Source organism: Aythya marila, assembly GCF_965140915.1.
Source record: "Aythya marila genome assembly, chromosome: Z".
Classification (NCBI taxonomy): domain Eukaryota; kingdom Metazoa; phylum Chordata; class Aves; order Anseriformes; family Anatidae; genus Aythya; species Aythya marila.
In genome coordinates this window covers 21,628,438-21,645,775 of record NC_139080.1, presented here as the reverse complement: position 1 = coordinate 21,645,775, position 17,338 = coordinate 21,628,438, and the positions used below count along the sequence as shown (strand labels likewise).

Sequence of the window (17,338 nt, the reverse complement as noted above, 5' to 3'; positions counted from 1 at the left end):
CTGGGGAGGGACTCTTTGTCAGGGAGTGGAGTGAAAGGACAAGGGGGAATGGCTTTAAACTAAAAAAGGGTAGATTTAAATTAGATACTTGGAATAAATTCCTTACTGTGAGGGCAGTTAGGCACTGAAACAGTTTACCTAAAGAAACTGTGGATGCCCCATCCTTAGAAGTGTTCAAGGCTGGGCTGGATGGGGCTTTGGGCAACCTGGTCTAATGGGAGGTGTCCCTGCCCATGGTGAGGGGGGTGGAATTAGATGATATTTAGGGTCCCTTCCAACCCAAACCATTGTGATTCTATGATACAGTGTCCTGGCAAAGACACATATAAAATTCAATCTTGTCACTAATTAAATGCTTTTGAGAGTGCAAACCATCCCCCTTGCTGACCACTTCAGCTGTGTGCTGTTCTCAGAAGCTCTTTGGCTAGCACTATCTGCTCTGTATCTCTGAGACAGCCTGCTTGGCTGCCTCAACAGACAGCTTGCACCCTCATTGTATCCAAACATTTTTTCAGGCACCCAAATGCAAAATGGAGTTAAAGAAATTTCATCCGTCACATCAGTGAAAATGGACTCATTGGGAAAATATATTTTTTTTAAATGTCTTTTTCTTTTTATTTTTTCCCCCAAGAATCAATACCTGAATTGAGGCAGTACCCCACAGCAATTATTAGCTCTATACAGTTTCCATCGGGCCTGTAGGCAAGCTACAGTTAGCAGAACCCCATCCCACCACATCAATTCATGTCTCAGATATAACAATACATGCTACTTATGCAGTTATTGCATAAAATGACATGCATGTTTTCAGAATGTGTTTCACAAAGGCCAAGAACACAGCAACCTTATGAAAGAGCAATACTTCCATGGGTTGTTATCTCATTATGCTCTGCAGAGAGTGTGTCTGGTTTACCATTCAATTTCCAATTAAAAAAATTAGATTAAATCAAATATAAATAAAATTGGAAAGCTGGAAGATGAACTACAAGGCAGATTTCTTAAAGTCCCCTCACTTATCTTGGCTTGTACCTGTTCCCTCACAGCAGTCAAATAAGATTAAATCTCCTTTTCAATTGAATCTTATAGGGATATAATTACGCATAATTTGCAACACATTACAGGAAACTGAGTAATAATTTAATACTATCATGAATTTTTATTCTTCAACTACTTTCAAGAGGAATGGTTTTACAGATCTTGGAAGTCAAAGTTGCTGGCTCAGCTAGCACAACTGGATGTTATTTTTTTTTTTTCATGGGGCGACAATGGCAGCCCAATCTACCTCAGCTCAATACAAATGAGTAGTAGCTATGTTGTCTTGCAGGCTGGCTGCCTTGGCCAAGAACAATCTGCAAGATCACAGAGGAGCCAAGTTTTGTTGATTGAGCAGTGTCAGAGGGCAGAGAGCTCAAAAAACCTCATACACCTCAGGACATAACTCTCATCAGACCCTCAGCAAGTCATCAGCTCCATGACACTGCTGGACTACAAGGGCCTGAAAGCCAGAAAACAAGAAAAACATTAAGTAACTTCTTTGCATGCAAATGAGGACACACTTAGCATGATGAACATGGCATCCATAAGAGTGGATTGCTAAACTTTGAGTTAACAGTAGTTGCAGATGTTCAGCACAATTGAAAAATTTCTTTAAAAATGTTGAACAAGGATGGTTATGGTATCAAGTCCATGTTTTCCATTACTGTAAGTACTTATTTCTGTTTTTATGGAATTTACTTGATTGGTTCCATAGTTCTCCATTATAAAAATAAATAAATAAATAAATAAATAAATAAATAAATAAATAAGTGAAAAGCTAACATCTGTGCTCCTGGGCCTCTATGCCTTTATCAAGACAAAATAAGGCTTAGTGATACAAATGTAACCATCATTGGGCTATACAGCCTTGACATTAAAAGGTGAAGAGGAACTCTCAAGGGAGGAAAAATCACACTACTACTTTGCACAAAAAATGGATGAATTTGATGAGGTTCAGGTCTTTGAGGATTCAAAGATTTCCAGGATGAAGAAATACTGAAGTGTTGTGTGGTTTACTTATTTTTTTTATTTTATTTTTGTTTAAGTTGTTGGGTGGGTTTTTTTTATGTTTTATTTTTGATACTTTCCTGTGGTGTACTTCAGTGTTGGCAAATTACTTACCTAAAATACATCCTGGTAGGAAAAGCACATGCACAAATTCCAACTTCAAATAATTTCTGTTCTTTTTATGCCCCTTTATTAAGATAATCCTATTTAATCCAGTCAACTACCATATATGTATGACCTTCATTAAGTGTACTAGCCCATGAAGAGACTTCAAGAGATCTGTATTCAGTGCATAGATCATAAGACAATGAAATGTCAACAATCATTTTTCAAGATAGATAAAGTGTTTTATAATACAGCCAAACAATGCTCCATATAGATAATCTTCTCATTATCTTTGTATGAAGGACATTGACATTCTCATTTTTCTCAGTGAGATGTATCCTCACATCAAATAATTCTAAAAATTCTTCTATGTGTAGTCACCTTTTGATAAAGAACTTGCCTGGAGGCTTCTTTCCATGTGTGCTTTTGGCTTGTGTTTATTCTGGCATAATCATTTCTATGTATTGTTGTGGTGGTTTTGTTCAGGTGGGCAGCTGAGATCCAATACAACTGCCCTCTGCCCTCTCACTCCCCCTCTTCAAAGGGAAAGGGCAGAAAAAAAGGAAATAAGGACAGGGAGATTGCTCAACAGTAATCACGATGGGCGAAACAGACTCACAGAGTCATAGAATATCCCAAGTTGGAAGGGACCCACAAGGATCTTCGACTCCAACTGCTGGCACCACACAGGTCTACCCAAAATTCAGACCATGTGACTAAGTGCACAGTCCAAATGTTTCTTAAACTCTGACAGGCTTGGTGCCATGACTACATCCCTGGGGACTGTTGTTTCAGTGCACAGCAACCCACTCTCTCGGTGAAGAACCTCCTTTTTCTAATATCCAGCCTGAACCTCTTGTCACAGCTTTTTTGTTTTGTTTATTTTATTTTGTTTTTATTTGTTTGTTTTTAAACAAACTCTGCATTTTATTTCCAATAAAATTTAGATCCTAGATGGATACAGCATCACTTGGATACTGTGACCAGTGGCCTTGGCAGGGAGATTGGAATGGAACTTGGCATTAACCATAAGGCTATTCCCATGGGCACGGGTTAGCTTCCCCCAGATCACTGGTGTCCTGTTGGGCTTGCCACCAGGGGTTACAGTGTTGTTTTTCACTTTGTATACATAGGCACACCTCTTACCTAAGTGGAACTCTATCACCTGGCAAGCACAGACACCTTCAAATTTCAGAAGGTCATTGTGCTTCCACTGGTTTCAGAGGCCATGTTTATAGCCAGAAAAAAATGGCTGTGGACCACAACCTCCTGCTTCTGGTGTCCTCCCACAGCCCTGATACCAGCAGGCCCTTATGGCAGTGCACCAAGATGAAAAGGGTGTGAGGATATTAGTAAAATGTATTGCCTATTACTAGCAAGTTAGAGAAGTGAGAAACAAAAGAAAGAAACTAAAAACACTTTCTCCCCATCCATCCTCTTCCATCTCCTATCCCTGAGCACCACAGGAGAATGGGGGCTGCGGTCAGTCTGTAGCACTTCTCCACTGCCGCTCCTTCATGGTCACTCTGCCCCTGCTCCACGTGGGGTCCCTCCCATGGATGCCGTCCTTCCCAAAATGAGCCTGCGGGGGCTGCCCACAGGCAGCAGCTCTTCAAGCTCTGCTCCCACACGGCTCCGTCCCACGGGGTCCATCCATCCCCCAGGAGCAAACTGCTCCAGCACGGGTCCCCGCCACGGCTGGGCGGCAGCTCCCCCCAGACCCCCTGCTCCTGCGTGGGCTCCTCTCCACGGGCTGCAGCTCCGGCCCGGGGCCTGCTCCTGCGGGGGCTCTCCATGGGCCGCAGCCTCCTCCAGGCCACATCCACCTGCTCCACCGGGGGCTCCTCCACCCATGGGGGGGCTGCAGCGTGGAGATCTGCTCCATGTGGGACCCATGGGCTGCAGGGGGACAGCTTGTTCTGAATAAGGAGGTACTGGGGAGGCATTGGGGAGGCAAGGACAATCCCCAGACATGGACTGTATATCTCGAAACAAGACACTGAAACTCATGATAAGGAAGCGGCAGACGGACAGAGAAACAAACGTAAGGACTATAAATCTCAAAACTGGACATTGGAATTCATTATAAAGGTACAACAAAGGGAAGAATTGGCAACAACCAGCTCTCGCAATTAAGAAACATGCCAATTCAGCAGATTCCTGACCAAAGGTGAAAAGTACACTGTGAGGAAGACTCGGGGTCTTCCTCCCAAAGACCCCTGCCCACGTCCCAAAGACCCCTGCCCACAATTCTTGGAAGGCTCTACGCAGGCACAAGGTGCCAAAAGGCTAATTAGCATAAGAAGCGAGGGAAGGCGGGGATAGGTAATGCATATGTATAGGTGCTTGTAGAATATTGATAGATTGATTGTATAAATTCAAGACTGCTTTTTGTTTTGAGTATGCACGATAGGTGGAGAGATCCCCCGTGCATCCAGCGCTGCAATAAAGAATATACCACTTAAAGGAATTTCGGCTTCGATCTTTGAATCAATCTGGCACCCCAGATGGGACGACCTCTCTGCCGGACCGCAGGACCCGCTGGGAACAGGACTCCCTAGGGTACCCCCGGGATTTCCCGGAGGGACTCCTCGACTCACCGGATCACTGCGGAGGCAGACAAGGACCCCATCATTGTAAGTGAGTATATTCTTTATTCTGGTTTGGTTTTCTGGTAGACCGGTCATCTGGGACTGTCCAGTAAGTCGGAAGGTGACTTCTGCAGGACAGTATTTGGTATATACTTTGTGGTTAGTGCCACAAGTATATCTGGGGACCTTGGGGTCCATCTGTATCTGGAACTGTCTGTAAGTCAGAAGGTGATCTTCTGCGAGGCAGTGTTTGGTATATACTTTGTGGTAAGCACCATAAGTATATTTGGGGACCTTAAGGAAAGAGCTCGCTTTAAGGTCCATCTGGAATTGTGTTGTCTATTTTGGTTTTCTGACTCATGGAGTATGGTATTTAACTTTGGTTATTGTTACTGTGATTCTGGCTATTTTTCTGGTGGTAATAGTAGGTTCGTGGCATTGTTATAAGAGAGATATCGTTACGGTGTTACACAGTTCGGTTTTCTGACTTATCGCATGTGGAATTTGACTCTGACTATTGTTATTGTGATTTTAGCAATATTGCTGGTAATAGTAGCTTTGTGACATCGCTACTGAAAGATAATGCGTGCCCGTATTTTTGTGAGTGATACGTTTTGTGATACGCTTTTGCAAGTAACATGTGTATTCTGAAAGTGTAAACTGGAAAATGGGGGGGCAAACAAGCAGTGAAATTTTAAAGAAAAGTGTGTTAGGATGTGTTTTAAGTCACTGGAAGGGTATCGGAGGATCTGCCGGTGGAAGTGTGAACAGGAAAACATTGATAAAATATCGTAATCAGTGGTGGCCGCTTTATAAGCTGGAATGTGGAGAAAAGTGGCCCCTAAATGGAACTTTAAACTATAATATTTTGCTACAGTTAATGTTGTTTTTTGAGAAGCAGAACAGGATGAAATGTTGTATACTGATGTTTCAGCATCTTGGTGGGAAAAGGTAGGGAATTAAGTTGGCCCCTGACTGAGCCTTTGATGATGGCATTAGAGAAGTACAGGCTGGAGAAAGATAAAGGAAGTGTTAAAAGGGTTGTTGAAAGTGTTAAAGGTGTTTGAAGTTGAATGAGCAGGGAAAGAGGATGTAGGAATGTTAATAGTTCTGCCTCTGCCCGAGGCAGAGATCTTAAAATCATGGGTGTTAGCCCTTTGGGGCAAAGGGACCATGATGGGTCTGAGAGAGTTGTCACAGAAACAGAAAACCAGTTAACTCTTAAAACAACCTGAGTTCATGTGCGAGCTCAGATTGCCGATGGGACCGCTCAGGGAACTGTGGACAATTGCATTCCCCTGACCGACCCCCGCTAAGACCCAAATCATCCTGAAAATTATGAACGGTTAAGTAAATACTAAAACCTGGATGAATTGGGAATTGAGAATATGCTTCCAACAAGGTCTAAAAGAAACCCCTATGGAATTTTTAGACCAACTCTGAAATGTAATGAAAATAAATAAATAAATAAATAAAACAAAACGGTTTGGACCTGGCTTCGGAGGACAAATTGACTAGCCTTTTCCTAGGGTAATTGACCCCTGATTTCAACAGGAATAATGGGGACCTGGGGAATCTACCCTAGCGGATCCTCCACTGGTTATAATGAAGCTAGGGGAGGAATGGAAGTGAAATTTCTTATTGATATGGGGCAACGTATTCAGTTCTAAATCAAGCATTAATGCCTTCACAGAATTATTATGTTAGGGTAAAAGGTGTGTCGTGGTTTAACCCGGCCGGCAGCTAAACACCACACAGCCGTGTGCTCACCCTCCCCCTCCCTCTCTGGGACGGGGGAGAGAAATGGAAAGTGAAGCCCGTGAGTTGAGATAAAGACAGTTTAATAAGACAAAATAATAATAATAATAATAATAATAATAATAATAATAATAATAATAATAATAATAATAATAATAACAATAATAATAATAATAATAATAATAATAATAATAATAATAATAATAATAATAATAATAATACAATGATGATAATAGTACCACTACTAATAACGTGTACAAACAAGTGATGCACAATGCAATTGCTCACCACCCGCTGACCGATGCCCAGCCTAACCCCGAGCAGTCCGGCCCCCTCCCCCCGGCTAGCCACCCCTATGTATTGTTTAGCATGACGTCAGATGGTATGGAATACCCCTCTGGCTGGTTTGGGTCACCTGTCCTGGGTCTGTCCCCTCCCAGCTCTTACTGCACCCCCAGCCTGCCTGTTGGCAGGACAGAGCAAGAAGCTGAGATGTCCTTGGCTTGGTATAAGCACTGCTCTTTAACAATTAACACATCGGGGTGTTATCAGCACTCTTCTCATCCTAAGCCAAAACACAGAATTCTACCAGCTACTAGGAAGAAAATTAACTCTGTTCTAACTGAAACCAGGACAAGGTGTAACCGAAAAGGCTTATTTTTGTGATCCTTTGAAGTACAAGTTAGGGAAACAATGGGGCATACACAGATTTTTATATATGCCTAACTCCTCATGGGTACTCTTAGGTAGAGATTTATTAGAGCAAGTAGGAGCAGAAATTGTCTTTGAAAAAGGGAAAATGGAATTAAGAATAGGAGAAAAACAACTAATAAATGTGTTAAGCTTGGCACTAATACAAACTGACCCTAAAAGTGAAATACCTTTAGAGATCACAGATCAAGTATGTCCAGGAGTTTAGGCTACTGAAACCCCTGAAAGAGCTAAAAATGTGACCTTAATAATTATTAAATTAAAGCCAGGAGAGAAACCCGTTAAGGTTAAGTAATATCCTTTGAGGATAGAAGATAGGAAAGGAATTAAAGAGATAATTAATAAATTTTTACAGTATGGATTATTGATTGAATGCGAATCAGAATACAATACACCCATATTGCCAATTAAAAAGGCAGATGAAAAAGCTATAGCCTAGTTCAGGATTTGAGGGCCATAAATAAAATCACTGAGGAAATACATCCAGTAGTGGCAAACCCTTATACTTTGCTGACTAAATTAAAGAATAGTCAAGTCTGGTTTACCGTACTGGATTTAAAAGATGCCTTCTTCTGCCTAGGCTTAGCCACAGAAAGCCAAAACCTATTCGCCTTTGAATGGGAAAATCCCGATTCAGGCAGAAAGACGCAGCTTACGTGGACATTACTACCTCAAGGATTCAAGAATAGCCCCACTATTTTTGGAAACCAATTAGCAAGGGAACTTGAAACATGGATGCCTCCGGACACTGAAGGTGCTTTGTTACAATATGTAGATGATCTCTTAATAGCTACTGAGACTAAAGGGAGTTGTATTCAATGGACTATAAGTCGTCTTAATTTTCTGGGTTTAAATGGATATCAAGTCTCTTGACAGAAAGTCCAGCTGGCTCAACAAAGTGTGACCTATCTGGGATTTGAAATTTCGGAAGGACAACGAGAACTAGGAACTGAACATAAGGAAGTCATTTGCCAGACTCCAGAACCTCAAATGGTAAAGGAGCTACAAACCTTTTTAGGAATGACAGGTTGGTGTCGCCTTTGGATTTATAATTATGGACTATTGGTAAAGCCTCTATGTGAATTGATAAAGATTAACCAGTCAAAGTTAGTCTGGACTGGAGAAGCACAAAAAGTCTTTAAACAACTTAAACAAGAATTGATGATTTTGAAATATCAAGCAATATTGGTAGAACAGGACAACGTGGAAATTGTGATAACTAATATTGTGAATCTAGCCTCTTTTCTTAGTGATGCTGCAGCACAACCTGTGATTCACGATTGTTTAGAAACTATAGAGACTGTGTATTCCAGCTGACCAGACCTTAAGGAGGAGCCCATGGAAGATGCGGAAGAAACTTGGTTCACGGATGGGAGCAGTTTTGTTATGCAAAGACAACGTAAAGCTGGATATGCTATAACAACTACTCAGCAGGTAATTGAGTCTAAGCCTTTACCCCCTGGAACATCAGCTCAAAAGGCGGAGATAGTCGCACTCACGAGAGCATTGGAACTGGCAGCTGGAAAAAGGGTAAATATTTGGACAGATTCTAAATATGCATTCGGCGTGGTACATGCTCATGGAGCAATTTGGAAGGAACGTGGATTACTGACTGCTCAGGGAAAACAGATAAAACATGCTGAAGAAATTTTAAAATTGTTAGATGCTGTAAAACAACCAGAAAAGGTAACTATCATGCATTGTCAGGGACACCAAAAGGGGAACACCGATTTTGAAATTGGAAATCGATTGGCAGAGGCTAAGCAGGCAGCTGAAATAACTGAGGTGAAGGCATTGTCTTTGATACCAGACGGTAAAATCCAAACTATATCCAAATTATACAAAAGAAGACTTAAAATTAATTGAAGATTTGAAAGGTAAAATGAAACCAGATGGATGAGTATATTTAAAAGATAACCACATAGTAATACCCTCTAGTTTGACATGGCCCATAGTTCTTACAGAACACAATAAAACGTACTGGGGAGCTGGCACACTGCATAAGAGCCTGCGTCAGACATTAGTGGGACGATATGATAAAACAAGTAACTCAACAATGTAGCATTTGTTTATACAATAACCCCAATACCAAGAATAGAATAAAGTTTGGAATAATCAGTAAAGGAAATTATTCAGGGCAACAGTGGCAAATTGATTTTTCAGAACTCCCTAGAAAAGGGGGATATCATTATTACTGGTTCTGACTGACACGTTTTCAGGAAGGCCTGAAGCCTTTCCCTGTCGAACAAACAAAGCAAGAGAAGTGGTTAAAGTCTTGTTAAATGAAATAATACCATGCTTTGGGATTCTAGTAGCAATGTCTTCTGATAGAGTTTCACATTTTTGTGCACAAGTGGTACAACAGATAAGTAAGATTCTAAAGATAGATTGGCAACTGCATACTCCTTATAGACCACAGGCAAGTGGACAGGTAGAAAAATGAACCATTTAATTAAACAATAAATAGCTAAAATTGGATAAGAAGCTAATTTGTCATGGCCTCAATCCCTCCCTTTAGCATTACTTGGAATTAGAGTTAAACCTAGAATAAAAGGGAATTTGAGTCCCTTCAAAATCTTATATGGAAGGCCATAGCAATTTCTATTTAGTGGAGAGGACCTAACGCAGTTAGGATCAGAATATTTATATGCTTATATAACTGAACTTCAGAAACAATTAAATAAAGTACATAAATTTGTTTTAGGGACCAGGGCTAGAGGGTTGGATCAACCAATCCACCCCTTTAAGCTCGGGAATTATATATATATAAAGACTTTTTCAGGACAACCCCTACAGGAAAAATGGAAGGAAAGTGGATGGGACCATACCAAGTGTTACTGACAACACACACCGCCATTAAGATTAAGAAGCAAGCAGCTTGGATCCACAATTCAAGGGTGAAGAAGGTCCCGGCGAGGATATAGACCACCACTCCAATTGGACCAACAAAATTACGGTTTTCCAGATCCTAATGATTGCAGGGGTGCGGTTCTCGGATTCGGGGTGGGCAACTTGGGATGAGAACTTACACCTGACCTTAATACAAACAATTTCTCAAGTAACTAATAAGACGAACTGTTGGGTATGCACCCATCTGCCACAGCATGGGAATAAGGGTGTATCGTTAATCGGGATTCCGTTGCCTGCAAACTTATCTTGGACTAATTTGTGGGAAAACACATCTTGGGGTTGAAAATATTAAGAAGTTTTGGAACTAGAAGTGAGTAGCTTCATGCCGTTAGAATCCTATTATGTATGTGTACAAAGGTGTAACCCGCCTAAGGGTATAGGAAAACAGCATTGTATAAATACGGATACTACTTATGTGGGAAATCAGACATCTTGTAATTGAACAATTGATATTAGTACGACTAGCGGCTGGGCAAATTCAACCAGCTGGACGGTTCCAGAAGGAAAAGGGTGGTATTGGCTATGCAATGATACAGCCCGTAAGGTCTTGCCTGAGAATTGGAAGGGAACTTGCACTCTTGGAGCGGTAGTCCCCAATATGACAGTACACGATGTAGTGCCTCGAGCCTACTTGAGAAATCATATCCAGAGAATCAGACGAAAAATTAACAATCCATTGATAGAGAGACACACCGCTTTTCATAGTTTTGTTCGATGGTTTATCCCATGGTTAGGAGTGAGTGAATTGGAAAAAGCGATAGTTAATATTTCTGCAATTACAGAGAAGTTAGAAAACAAGACTCTGGATGCTGTAAAGGCTCAACAAGAAGAGATATCTAGTTTATCACAGGTAGTATTACAAAATTGGATGGCCCTAGACTTGTTACTGGCCGCTCAAGGGGGAGTCTGTACAGTAATAAACACAAGTTGTTGTATGTATATAGATCAGAGTGGAAGGATCTCTACCGCCCTGGAAGAAATATGGAAGCAGACAAGGGTCCTACATGAGATCAGTAAAGATGATCTTTCGTGGAGTTTTAGTGAAATATGGAATAAGTTAACCTCCTGGTTGCCCAATTTTCAATGGTTGAAACAAGTGTTCATTGCTCTAATCGCATTAGTAGTATTAGGAATATTTGTGTGCATGTTGTTTAGATGCCTGCTTTGTTGTGTTACTGTAAATAATGAAAGTATCTGATGCAAAAGAATTTGCATGGGAAAAGAAAAGGGGGGATTGAATAAGGAGGTACTGGGGAGGCATTGGGGAGGCAAGGACAATCCCCAGACATGGACTGTATATCTCGAAACAAGACACTGAAACTCATGATAAGGAAGCGGCAGACGGACAGAGAAACAAACGTAAGGACTATAAATCTCAAAACTGGACATTGGAATTCATTATAAAGGTACAACAAAGGGAAGAATTGGCAACAACCAGCTCTCGCAATTAAGAAACATGCCAATTCAGCAGATTCCTGACCAAAGGTGAAAAGTACACTGTGAGGAAGACTCGGGGTCTTCCTCCCAAAGACCCCTGCCCACGTCCCAAAGACCCCTGCCCACAATTCTTGGAAGGCTCTACGCAGGCGCAAGGTGCCAAAAGGCTAATTAGCATAAGAAGCGAGGGAAGGCGGGGATAGGTAATGCATATGTATAGGTGCTTGTAGAATATTGATAGATTGATTGTATAAATTCAAGACTGCTTTCTGCTTTGAGTATGCACGATAGGTGGAGAGATCCCCCGTGCATCCAGCGCTGCAATAAAGAATATACCACTTAAAGGAATTTCGGCTTCGATCTTTGAATCAGTTCCACCAGGGGCCTCTCCAGAAGCCCACTCCACAAGAGAATTTTGGCACTTACAGCACCTCCCGCCCTCCTCCTTCACTGACCTTGGTGTCTGCAAAGCTGTTTCTCACTCCTTTCTCTCCCAGCAGCTGTTGCCGAGCAGGTTTTTGTTGCTATAGTTGTTTTCCCTTTCTTAAATCCGTTCTCACAGCATAGCTTTTTGGTTCAAGCTCTGGCCAGCAGCGGGACCCGTATCTAACTTGGGTCAACTTCTGGATTCTTCTCACAGAAGCCACCCCTACAGCCTCCTGCTACCAAAACCTTGCCACATAAACACATTACAATTATATTTAAACACATTAATATATTTGAAGTCAATGAGTCATCTCAAACATCATCTGCACTTGAGATCAAGCCCTCAGTTTGGAATAGGGATAAATCTGCCCTCACTTAAAAGCTTTGTTCATGAAACTGGAACCAGAACCAACTCTGAAAATGCTCAGAATAATTACACACCATGACTGCATAACAGCAATATGTTTTAGTGACGTGTTTTCTGAAGAGCATGTACTGCAAATAAAAGGTATATACCAATAAACTAGTTTTATTGTTCTTTCTTTCCTTCTGAACTGGAAGTTGGTTGTCATGGAGCCCTTCTCTCTGTAAGAAAACATTTAGGTGTAAAAATGATCTCGGCAAGGAATTTTTTGGTTATACCTACATATCTTATTGCACTGACTTGCACCTGGGTCCACTGACTGCAATAAGGCACTCAATCTGAGAAGCTTCCCCAGAATGATTCCTGCCCCTGTCAGTTAGGTTTGGGGGGAACTTTTACACAATAATGGAATCCCCCAGGTGGTGCTCCTTTGTGTGTGTGTATGTGCACTTGAATCTTTCTTTCTTCACGGTATTTGTTAGATATGAGTATTAAATAGTTTCATCTGTGAAAGAACTGCTAGATCCTTTACCCTAGCCTATAAAAAATTCAAGTTTTGTTTTATTGTTGTAATAACTTCAAGCATTCTTCAAGTATCTGTACCTTCTAGCCAGGCAGAATCTTAATTTTAGAGCAAGCAGATGATAACCTAAAACTTTTATTAACAAGAACATTTATTTTTCCTCTGCAAATCAAAAAGGATCAGAATGCGATGTCACCTCAATTTCTAGTTTATTTGCAGATTATCCTTAATATGGACGAGGACAGAACATGAAGCAAAGATGAGTAAGTAAATAAATAAAAGTCCAGAATAATTGCATCTTATTCTATCAGTTTTATGTATTATCTTGAAGAACAAAGAGAGTTCAACACAGAATTGGTACATTTCCATAGACTTATCTGTTTCCTGCTCACAGCTTTTATGGTGCAGAAGTAAAAAGGTAAATGCATTGATGTTTATTGATTAATTGGATATGGAGGACCCTTTCTAAAGAAAAATGATTATGCAATAATGAAGAAACATATTCGTTTAAAAAAAGCTTTGATTTTAGCTGGAAATACTATTCTCATTAACAGTAGCCACTATAATTTCCAGATGTAGAGTTACTGTCATACTCCAGAATTATCTTTAATATTTTATACAGTATCATATAGTGTGTACTGACATTTAGCAGCCATCCTCATTACAAACACTGTTCTTGATCATTTTAATCACCTAAAGTCAACTGGGCAATAACAGAACTATTCAATAAATTACTGGAGGTACGAAGTGGTATCTCAGTACCTTTAGATCCAAAATTGCTCTATAACTTAGAGATGCCTAGTTTACAAATAAGATACAAAAAATAAGTATTCACTCACTAAGGCAAATTACTTGAGGTTTTCTTAACCTCTGAAATATTATTACACTGTCAACTTTGCACTAACTAATCATGAATGCTGAGATTTGGGCCTTAATAAAAATGTATTTTAAAATATTTTACAGTATTGTAACACAAGGGCATAAAGCTCATGTCAAAGGGTTGTACAGGAAATAGTATAAAAAATTTCCAGGATCATCAAAAACAAGCAACAAAGTATTATTTTTCATATCACTACTATGAAAAAGGTCCATTACTTTAGTATGTGAATGGAGGTGGGACATCAGTGAGACCAATATGGAATCTTGTATCCCATCATGGAAAATAAAGTAATTACTCCCCAGTAATGCCATTTGGAAAGAAAAATCTCACTGGCCTCAGTTTAAGTGGATAACTATTTGGAAGCAAGCTGCATCCCTTTTGAGGGATGCTTCTGAACATCCCCAGAGGGGGATTTTGCCATCCTCAGTCACACCATATTTGTCAGATGTTTCCCTTAGCTGAAGTATTTTCACTATGGGCCAGCAATGTCAAAAGACAATGTCCAACAACTCACTGTCACTGTCAGATTTAAGTATTACTGCCTACATGCCTCATTCAAGGTAGTTCACATACTTAGCCTGTACTTCTACATAACCAGGAAACATATATTGCCAAAAATTACTCACAGAAATTTTGGCTCTGTTTTAGAGATTTGAAGAATTGATGATTCCTAGTATGTCTGCCCCATTTTCTTAAAAAAAAAAAAAAAAAAAAAAGTAGTTTTATTTGGAAATAATTTCAAAGAGCAAAATTTAAATGTGATAGCCTTTTAAATTATTTGTTTGTTTCCCATATTATTACTGACCATGTCTACACAGAGTGGATTCAATCTGATTTTTTTATCAGTCCATAAAAAAAAAAAAAAAAAATCAAATATTATATATTTAAAAATTCATCTCTGTTCTACACGAAAGAAAAGTTTTCAGTTTGTTTGTTTGTTGTTGTTGTTGTTGTTTCTTTTGTGATGTATCTGTATTGCACATAGCATGATGGAGCCCAGAACTGCAGTTGTGATGTGTTTAATGCAATGAATCATAAATACTGATGGAGTACTGAGTTGCCCTCACCATAATTCATATTTAGCATTCTAAACCATCTCTGCATGTCATGTTGATTTGTTTCACTTGCACAGGAGTAAAGATTTCTTCATACCAGCATGGGGGGATATGAACAAGAAAAAAGTCTTACTGAATTTATCTTGCCTATATCTGTATCTAACTTAAACCATGAACGTGCTCTGAGCAGTGGTATGCACATTAGAAATGTATGCCAATACATTTTATTCAAGAAGTTTGAAGAACATGCAGCTGAAAAAAAAAAAATTAATAGATAAGCTATAGGAAAGAAACATGATTCCAAAGCAGTGAAAGCCGCCAGAAAGGGCAGCTATCTAACTGCATATTTTTATTCATTATCCATTTTTTATATGTAAAAGGATGATCAGAAAGACTCAGACACATTGGAAATGCTGAGCAGCACAGTGCACACCAGTGTGGCAGTACTATTCACTGTATGTTGTCCCAAAGGTTGCTGTGGACCTTTAGTGGGCTACACTTCACACAGAATATAGTAACACCTATACTGCAGGTGATGTGCTCAAACTACATTTTTAAATGTTATTTGGTACACTTTGGAATGAACAATGTTCATCTCTCAACAACACCTATTTGAGTTAAATAAATGGGAGAAGAGCAGTTTGGGTTATACGCTCTGCAGTATTTGAGTGAGTTAGTGAAAGAACTGAAACCTTGCATACCTGTAATACTATATCGTAGTATCCGTAAAATCTATGAATTGATTCTCGTGCAAACACTTGATATCAAGGAAAAGAATGAAATGCTCTTTTACTATCAATCTGCTCTGAAGCAATCATTAAAAGATTCACCATGCTGACACAGCTTATACAAAGAAACCAGCAATTCTAATTTTAAAAAATACATGAGGATCTAATCCTTAAGATCCTCGTGGAAATGAAAATGAATAATATTTTTCTAATATTTATCTAATGTTTATCTGACATTTTCTTCTTAAAGGAATATATCTTCTGCTCCATAAAAAAAAAAAAAAAAAAAAAAAAAAAAAAAAAAAAAGTATTTTAATCTGAAGGATTAAAATAACCCTGACTCTGTCCAATTATTTCTGGATTTAAGGTTTTACATAGTTCATTGCCTCTGGATGGAATGGCATTCCACTGATATCTGGTTGTCTTAGATAAAGACAAATGTTTCACTGATTTTAAGGCACATAAATATTAGAGCCTTCAAGAACACTCTTATGCCTGTATCTAAGAAATTAGATTAATATCCAGAGCATATCTTTTCTGCCTGTTGTGTTAAAGGTTAAAGTAGTAAATGTGTGTGATGCCCAATTAGCTGTTATAAGTCTGGTCACATTCAGGGTATTATTACGGATTCACAAATAACATAATACACTCTCAGTCTAGTCACATTCCATGAACTACCATGGCCACACTTAAAGAGTTTGGTTGCATTCAGTGAGAACTATCACACCTAGACTTAATGAGTAGTGCAACTTATTAAAGCAACAGGTGCACAGGTTATTTGGATTGCTGGTGATAAATTCACTGTCTGCAAGTCATATACTAATACCAAAAGTATGAGTAACTCAGCCTGGCTATAAAAACATTGAAAGATATAAAACAACTCTGTAGAGATTTCTAAGTTTCCCAGGGAGGCACTTGGTATAACCAAGTGTTTTAATCTTACCCAAAGGTGTCCCAATGGGGGGGAAGAGAGGCTCAGCCCATTGACCGATCCCAGAAGTCAGAAGGTATCCTTTGTGATGCTATCTTCCCTAATATCCCCTCTCTCTTTAGCCAATTTATATTATTTTCTATCCTTTAGTTGGAGCTCGAGTAACTCTAGTCATGCATATCTTGATTATAATTGGTGCAGTTATAGTGAACAAAGTTCTCCAAAAGGTCAGCATTTTATCAAAAACATGGCAGGCTGTTGGCTCAGGGTAGCAAATGTGCAGCCTATCAGTCTCAGTGTGCACAATAACAATTGAGTTTCCATCTTATTACAGAGCCTAGCTGTCTCCACTCTGCTCCACACTCTGTTCCTCTTAGAGTCAGCACACCAAGTTCTCCCAGTGTGATTAGCATCTAAGGTTGGAGGCCTAGGAAACTTCTGTGTAGTGCAGCTACACTCCACCCTGGAACCTTGTTCAATGCTGTACCTTTTCTTTAAAATGTGAATATCAGTTTAATTTCCAAGTCACTGTCGTGGTTTAACCCGGCCGGCAGCTAAACACCACGCAGCCGTTCGCTCACCCTCCCCCCTCCCTGGGACGGGGAAGAGAAATGGAAAGTGAAGCCTTTGAGTTGAGATAAAGACAGTTTAATAAGACAGGAAAATAATAATAATAATAATAATAATAATACAATGATGATAATAGTACTACTACTAATAATATGTACAAACAAGTGATGCACAATGCAATTGCTCACCACCCGCTGACTGATGCCCAGCTTAACCCCGAGCAGTCCGGCCCCCTCCCCCCAGCTAGCCACCCCTATATATTGTTTAGCATGACGTCAGATGGTATGGAATACCCCTTTGGCTAGT

The 17,338-nt window shown here is 39.8% G+C and overlaps 1 protein-coding gene across 1 annotated transcript in view; it reads right to left on the bottom strand.

Annotated features, from left to right (window-relative positions):
- Positions 1–3,091: 3,091 nt before the first annotated feature.
- Positions 3,092–17,338, bottom strand: part of LOC309889788 (large ribosomal subunit protein eL33-like) — a gene marked incomplete at both ends in the record, with an annotated part of 33,475 nt that continues 19,228 nt past the window's right edge. Inside the window, 3 exon segments of the mRNA XM_082782816.1 lie at positions 3,092–3,367; positions 3,371–3,394; positions 3,396–3,458. Coding sequence (XP_082638942.1) covers positions 3,092–3,367; positions 3,371–3,394; positions 3,396–3,458 — 363 coding nt within the window.